The sequence below is a fragment of the Morone saxatilis genome, unplaced genomic scaffold, assembly GCF_004916995.1.
Source record: "Morone saxatilis isolate NCDOM2014 unplaced genomic scaffold, NCSU_SB_2.0 Contig23, whole genome shotgun sequence".
NCBI classification, from domain to species: domain Eukaryota; kingdom Metazoa; phylum Chordata; class Actinopteri; family Moronidae; genus Morone; species Morone saxatilis.
In genome coordinates, this window is record NW_023339796.1 from 2,483,192 (window position 1) to 2,491,323 (window position 8,132).

The 8,132-nt window shown below is 41.5% G+C and overlaps 1 protein-coding gene across 2 annotated transcripts in view; it reads left to right on the forward strand.

The window, feature by feature from the left end:
• Positions 1-7,673, forward strand: part of LOC118334501 (solute carrier organic anion transporter family member 5A1-like) — a 32,609-nt gene extending 24,936 nt beyond the window's left edge. For both annotated transcript variants that reach the window (XM_035670422.1, XM_035670423.1), the window contains exons 7-10: positions 1,834-1,993; positions 2,182-2,426; positions 3,207-3,271; positions 3,976-7,673. In XM_035670422.1, coding sequence (XP_035526315.1) covers positions 1,834-1,993; positions 2,182-2,426; positions 3,207-3,271; positions 3,976-4,496 — 991 coding nt within the window. In that variant the 3' untranslated portion in view covers positions 4,497-7,673. The remainder of the gene's footprint in view (positions 1-1,833; positions 1,994-2,181; positions 2,427-3,206; positions 3,272-3,975) is intronic.
• The last annotated feature ends 459 nt before the right edge of the window (positions 7,674-8,132 follow it).

Consider the following 8,132-nt stretch of genomic DNA (forward strand, 5'->3'; position numbering starts at 1 on the left):
TTAGCCTGTGCTGTGACCAAATTAATGTTACTGTTTGAGGAAAACTGTAGTCAGTAAAACCTTTTTCACAGCAGCCATTTTGACATGAAATAGTAGGGTAAATGCAGGGGTTACCAGTGATAACAATTAAGGGTATGTTTTTTTGGGTCAAACAGAGTAAGGAAATAGAAATGCTCTGCTACACCAGAAGAAAAGGAGCCTTTGTTTGTATCATTAGTAAGATCTGTGTTTACCCCATTTCATTTTTATGGCCATATTTAATCATTTTCTGACATTTTATTGACTGATCGATCAACCAAGAGATCAAGCACTAGATTAATCGGTACCAAAAATAATCGTTAGTTCTGGTTGAAGGTTAAAAACTACATAGATAAGTTTTAAAGTTTTAGTTTTTTGTGGTTTGGGGTCATTCCTCTCTCAGGTCTGGTGGTAATTCCAGGAGTAAACGGGATCTTTTGAAAGCTTTCACTTATATCACAGACAGCCGTTTTGCAGTTTGGCCTTTCTCCTATTAAATCATTTCCCGGTGTGACGGGAGTCAGTGGTAGTTTTTTTTTTTTATCGCCCCATCTGTGACCGATGTCAGGGAGGAAGCGAGTGTTCAGATCGGTGAAGGGATAACAGATAGCGAGCCAGTAAAACGGAGGCGGTTTCTTTTGGACAGAGCGTCCCTGAGAGCGATTACATGGCAACGATGGAAAACGTCCAAGGACAGCTTGGAAGAGACGATCTCTGGCTGACCGCCCTCTTTTTTTCTTCTTGTGTTTTCTCCCTCTGGTCTTTTCTATTTTCCTCCGTCAGTCTGTCCCTCTGTCCTTCCTGCCCTCCCTCTCTACATTTCTTTAATGTTCTTTTTGTTATCTTTATTTCTTTTATGCACTCTCTTATTTATCGATCTTTCTGCGTCTTCTCGTCTGCCTTCTTTTTCCTTCCCTTTTGTTTCATCCCTCTAATATTGTCCATTTTCCATTTCCCTTCCCTCCTCACGTATTTCTCACCTTTTATGTTTTTTTGCTGCTTTTTCAGTGAACAGTAAAGTTCATCAGAATCAGATGCTTCTGTTCTCTCTGTTTAGCTTCTATACAGTTCATTAATATTGGTTGTTATTGGTTGCTTGGTTGGTCTGTTTGTGCATTTGAAGTAGTATAAACAGCTGTGGATTACCATGAAATCTGGTACGGACATTTAAGGTCTCCAGATGATCCTGCACATTTTCCTGCACTTTAGTTCACAATAGCATTTAAACATTTCTTTTAGCCTGAGTTGTATTTTTAGATGAATTGTTTTGCAGCATTGTTAATATAATAGCATTATCATGTCACACTAAATATTAACATGTTACAGGGACTCTAACTGCACTGGATCATTTTTCACTATTTCCACAAAGTTTGCTTTGTCAGTTTGTCACAGCGGATTGCTCAACATACTTTACCCATGAGCCTCAGCTGCTTATGGAGAAGATCCACCCAAAACTATTGTGAAAACTGACCCAGAATATCTTTAGCTTCAGCTCATAGTTTGATGAGAACACAACAGGTTTTTCAGCTCTGTGATTGGATTTTTTTTTGTGTGCACCATGGGAGTTGTAGTTGATGTCTTTCCCTCAGTTTTTTGATGTCAACAGCGTTTTCCTTATTGACTACAACGAAATTTCTTTCCTAGTTGCTCATCTATGCTGCAGATTCAACCGGGAGAGTTATTAACTGTCTTTAACTAAGAAAATAACTCAGATTAACTCTTTGCTACTTGTGATCTTGAAATATAGTAAAAGAAATAAAAAGGAGTTTTTAAATTGCAAAAACTAAAGAACTGCTGTGAATTTTCTCTCCCCAGACCTACTCTCACCATGACCCAGAGGAACCTGACAGGAGGTTGTAATGTGAACTGTGGCTGTAAAATCCACGAGTACGCTCCGGTCTGCGGCTCCGATGGCATCACGTACTTCAACCCCTGCCTGGCTGGCTGCAGCAGCGTCGCCAACGACAGCACCGGGGTAAGAGACAGATATAGTTGATAATGCAGTTGAACATCTATGATTTCAGTGCCAAACTTAAAAAGTTAAACATAAACAAATAATGTTTCTATACTAGGGCTGTACGATATGGTTTGCAGTTTTCTTGGTAATGATATTGAAGTAAAATTGCCTAAAACTCCACTCCACTTTCCCTAACTACCCTTCAGATTCGTAACTACTCAGACTGCGCCTGCGTCCAGAGCCGGCAGGTCATCACGCCGTCGTCCAGCGGTCAGGGCAGCAACCAGCTGCAGCTCGTCATTGTCAAGACCTACCTGAACGAGAATGGCTACGCTGTGTCAGGGAAGTGCGACCGCACTTGCAGCACCCTAATCCCCTTCCTCATCTTCCTCTTCATCGTCACGCTCATCACTGCCTGCGCCCAGCCCTCCGCAATCATCGTCACCCTCAGGTATGACCTGCTCACTGTCATATTTTTTAGAACAAAACTGATCTGTTGAACTTATGTTCTGAAATAAATCTCCTGAAACCTTCTGAAGTGTATTTACTTTTGGTTTTATGACCCCAAAGTGTAGAATTAGTTTGAAATCATGCATCTTTTAAACTGATAACTGCCATCAGAAGTCACCTAAGTCAGAAATCCTACACATACAGGAATTAAATTCAGTCCTATCCATACCCTGTTACCTGTAGACACCCTGCTGCCAATTGTTTTATTCCCTGTTTGCAAGGTAACAAACAGGAGTTAAAACGGTTGGCAAATGCTGGTAAATGAACTCCTACTTGGAAGTTCTGTGGCAGATAACCAACCATGATTCAGCAGTTACTGGAGCTTAAACACAATCATAATCTTATATATGATTATCACTTTTTACAGTTAAAGGCAATAAGATGGGAAGTTTCAAATGCTGATGGAAAGCTACAAGTTGAGGAGTTCTTATTCTTAGTCTTAGGGCTCAATTCTGTCTGTTTTTACGTACAAGCTTTTAGTCTTTCAGTTTGAATGTTCACCTCTTGTATACGTGATGATTATGGAGGTCAAATTCTCTTGATATAACGCAAACAGCTTCCTTTTCCCCAACTTGAAACACGCTAACAAAACGCAGTAAATCCCATTAATCTAGCTGTCCATGTAGTTCAAAACAAGTAACAATGACTTTATTTGGTTCACTTTATCCTCTATCATGATGTTCCTCAGTCTTGACCTATTGGAGTGGTTTATGTGTTGCAGGTCTGTAGCGGAGCAGGAAAGGCCGTTTGCTCTGGGAATGCAGTTTGTTCTCCTCAGGACTCTCGGTGAGTAGAAAAAAAACAGGATTTCTGTCATAATTTTTTTTTACTGTATTTGGGTTTTTTTACATGAAAAAGTCTAAATGGAAAGGTAGAATACCAGCAGTGTTGTCCGTGTCAGTACCGCCGTACGCAAGGACGAGAGCGTCAGCTAAATACATTGATCGTAAATGGACTACACATTCTGTAACTGCTGAGCAAAGAGCTGATTTAGCGTTAGCAAATAAGATGTTGTCTCTTTAATGCCTCGACATCACCGTTCCCCTGAATAAGGAGTAAGGAGATAAATTGGATTTGATACATGGGATGTTCAGAAAGCTGCTGTCAGTATGAATCAGTCAGAATTAACCAAGCAGGCAGAGAAATAAATGATGCTTTGCATAATGGGAAACATAATGCAAGAAATCAGTGTGTTTGGAGCTAGTATAGGATATCTCATCTGCTGCAGCTGTGACCTTTTTCATCTGTTTCTCACAAGTGCAAAAGTAAAAATAACAGAATTCAGATTTATCCTTAGTTTGGTCAAATTTCTCTGCTCATGAGTTTTCTCTGTTCTCTCTCTCGTCCTTGTGTCTCCTCTCTTTCACCTTTCATCTCTTTTCACTTCCTCCCACCATTTTTACCCTTTTCTGTATTTGTACTATTTTACCATCTCTTGTTTCTTTTCTTTCTGTTTCCTTCTCTGTGTTCCCCCTCTCTTCTGCACTCAGCCTACATCCCGACACCCATTTACTTTGGCGCCGTCATCGACACCACCTGCATGTTGTGGCAGCAGGACTGCGGCGTCCACGGCTCCTGCTGGGAGTATGACGTCACCTCCTTGCGCTTCGTCTACTTTGGCCTCGCCGCCAGCCTCAAGTTCCTCGGCTTCCTCTTCATCTTCCTCACGTGGTACTCCATCAAGTACAAGGAGGAGCGGGTGGAGCGCTGGCTCAAGCGCCACCTGTCGCCCGTCGACACCGTGGGCAGCCTCGTCTGCCACCCGGGTGGCCACAAAGGTCATGCCCGCACCCGCTCCTGCCCCGTCAACATCCCCCGAACCGACCCCAACGCCCTGCACGCTAACGCTCCGCCACGCGCCGGCCCCCTCAACCGCGGTGTCAGCACCCAGAGTTGCCCTGGCAACGAGCTTAAAGCAATAACTCCTCCCCCTCCGGCCACGCCGTCTCCTGCACCGCCGCCTGCCCCCGCGCCGGCCCGTTCGCTGGAACACGTTTCAGTCCGAGTCTGAGTTTCAGAAGGGGGCCGATGAGGCAGGTCTCACCCACTGACATTTCTTTTATTCTGAAATCCAGTCAGCTGGATTTTAGCTGCTGTCAAAGGCACCAATTATCACGTGGAGGTCCTGCTCTCATCTCACTGTTTTACCAGTCACTCTTGTTGGCTGGTAAAACACTCAGTGGCTTTTAAGTTTTGTCTTCACCACCGGCCTCTGTGGGTCGAAACACCATCACCTGGATGTCCTGATTTACTCAGAACCTCCGGCCCAATGGTGAAAAGTCGGACTAATCTGCGGACCAACCAGCCCGGAGACCCTCCTCTGACACGAAAAAAATCTGCTTGGTTGGTGAAAATTTTGAAAGCGGCCTGGTGTTTTCTTTGTGATCCAGCAGCCGGCGCAACAAGCGGACAAAGGCTTAGCTTCCCCACTTTGGATGTAGGAGAGTTCATCGCTCATAAACCCCACCTGCCCCCCGCCCTCCCTCACCTCACCTCACCTCACCTCGGCAATATGTGCCTTCTGCCACCACGGTCCTCACATGAACAGCATACGTACAAACACACACACACACTGACACACTGGACGTCCCGCAGACAGACTGTGGTCACCCTGTAGGAATAAGAGTCACCTGAACAGATACCTCAGCTTCGCCAGTCCTACGGCTTCCCCTTCACCTCTCTATCTGTGTGCTTCTTCTTTGTTTGTGTTTTTATTTCTTCACCATCATGCGAGCGATTTTTGTTTTCCGGACACTGCATATCGGCGCTCTCACGGAACAAAACAAAGAAGACAAAAAAAAAAAAAAAAACCCTATGGAAATGTGATACACTGCAATTACGTGTTAGAAACTGGAAACCGATGGCATGGTGCTATGTGAAAAACAATGTTTAGTGTCCTTTTTTTTTTGTTTTGTTCTTTTTGGTCGTGTTTTTGGGGTTAAAAGCACTTGAAAAGAACCCAACTGGACAACAGGTCACTGGGCTAATAAGCAGCTTGGCACGCACAGAATGCATTCCTGTCCCATGCAAGGCCTTTTGTTGCTCCCCTGACACAATGACGCGTAGTATTACTGCTGGAAGTCGGATTGTTTGGCTTTTGCCAGCTCCATACAATGCATCCATACATCCGAGCTGTTTCCCCTCCTGACTGGCACCCTGATAAGTAGTTTAACCTGATAAGTAGTTTAACCTGAAAAGGAACAGGATCTGCATTTTCCTCCTGACCACATTCCTGGCTGGAGTCACCGTGGTCCTCCACACGTCTTGAAGAATACAGAACGGAAAAACTACGCCTACGTTTTTCGAGGTTGGACTGGGAAGTTGTTCTTAACGGACTGTATTTCTGACTACTTAACAAGTCTCAATGAGAGATAATCATCTACCAACACCAACATCTGTACTGAACATGTAGGCAGACGTAGTAGACCATCAACGTAGAGGTCATAGTATAGTCTATTCTTCGTCAGCTCCGGAAATGAAAGCTGCCGGGGAATTTTGGGATGGATCCTGGGTAGAAAGTTAGTTTCTCGCCCTGCATCATATTGGTTAATTGTACAACAGTAGTCCCAATGATTTATGGGTAATGACCTTCATGCCTAAGAGAATAGGATTTGCAGTTTTCTTTGCCACATTCCAGACCAGACAAGAGTTTGCATACATGCAAGTTTAAAGTGTGGAAAACAAAAGAAAGGCAACAGTCTTTCAGGTCGAGAAAAAAATGAGAAATTTTAGCAAAATCACTGGTAATGTACACAAATGGCTACCGTTCACTGTTGAGCTGCAGCTAATGATTGTTTTCTTAATCTATGAATCTACTTATTATTCTTTAAAATGAATTAATTAATTGCTTGATCTAAAAAAACAAACTCAAAAATAAGTGAAAAAAATAATTCCCATCACAGTTCAGAGCCCAAAGTGTGACGTCTTCAAATGTCTTGTTTTGCTCCAAAATCCAGAGATTTTTCAGTTTTCAGTGATTTATAAAACAGAAAAACACAGAAAATGCTCACATTTACATAAATGTTTAGTGTTTTTGCTTGATAAAATGTTACATTTCTGTCAGTCGACTGATCGCTAATCATTCTAACATTAGATCAGTCCCCAGTAGTTCAAGTAGTTAATGTGCAGAATGAGTCATTATTACACTGTAAAAGAAATCTTCATCGTAAGTAGTTTTTGTGTGTTATTGAGCTCTAAAGATTCTTGTTTTCTTGGTGAAAAAAAATCTGCCAGAGAAGAAAAATCATTGCAGCCTGTTCTTAAATACAAATACATTTTTCATAGCTGATCTGGAGCTTTCGACAGCATCACATGATCTTCATCAGCAGTTGGGAGTTTGCCCCCATTTCTCCGAGCACAAGGATTTCTCTTCCGTCGTTGCTCAGAAGTTGAGGTTCATTCTCGACCTCAGGAAACAGCAGTTGACAATACACTAGGTCCATTTAGTAATTGCTCTGGAGTTTTCAGTCATATCTCACGAGCTTCATTCGAAGAAACCAACCGTCAAGTGTACAAATCCATGATGATTGGACAAACTGTATACCTGCTGATGAAGATCATGAGATGTGATTGAAACAGAACAGCTGATGAGTGTTTCTCACAACTCAAAAGGTCATAAATTAACTTTGAAGCTCAAAAAAATCAACTTGTTTCAAAGTTTTATCTCTATTTTTAAAGAAGATTGATCTCACCGCGCTGGCAGATTTTATTCTCTTATTTTAAGATCTACAGGACTCAGTAACAAACACAAAAGACTCGATTAGATGAGTTTTATTGCAGTGTAGTGGACGTCACACCAAAATCTCTACTTTTTTTAAAGGTAATCTGGCATTTAAAAAAGGAAGATGCATTATAATTATTTGTTTATGTTTCAGCTGTAACAATTCAACCACATTTAAATCTTCTTAAATTCAAAAATTAGTTAGTTGGTAAAATAGTGAAAACTTTGAGATTTAGCAGCCTATGGAAGCAAAGAAATGTCGTAATAATTTGAGTTTTCCTTATTGTAAAGTTGAACCTCTACTGAATAACTTAATGTTTGTGGTTTGAATTCACATCTTTGAAACTTGCAAACGAAATTTAATTTTTCTTTTTCACAAACTTTTTCTAATTTTGACCTTAATTATGAAATTTAATTGAATTTTTTAATTTGTTTTTTGAATATTAGACACACGTATGAGTCCTGAAACCAACATAATTATTCACTAATGGTTCCATTTCACAGTTCGGTCACTCATAAGAATCAGATAATTAAGGCGATCATTTGCTTCCACTGTTGTTCGGGGGTGATATTTTCTGATTACCCCTGAAATTCATGTGACATTTTAAAGGGTTAGTCCAAGGCATTTCTGAGCTGTGAGAACTTGAGTAACACGTTATGCATTTTTTTCAACAACTTAAAGCAGTATTATTTCTTAATAATCCACTTATTTCCTTAAGAGCAGCCTCATGACAGGCAGTGTTACAGCAGTGATGCTCAGATCGTATTTGTTTGACTTCTGTTACAAATGCCTCATTTGCACGGTTTCTTTGCCCCCGCTGACCCTGAATCTTCAGACCTTAATGAAGACACTGTGTTTGGGATGGTGGTGATGCCTGTGGAGGTTCAGTGTTACATGTACTGTATATACATATATATATATACACA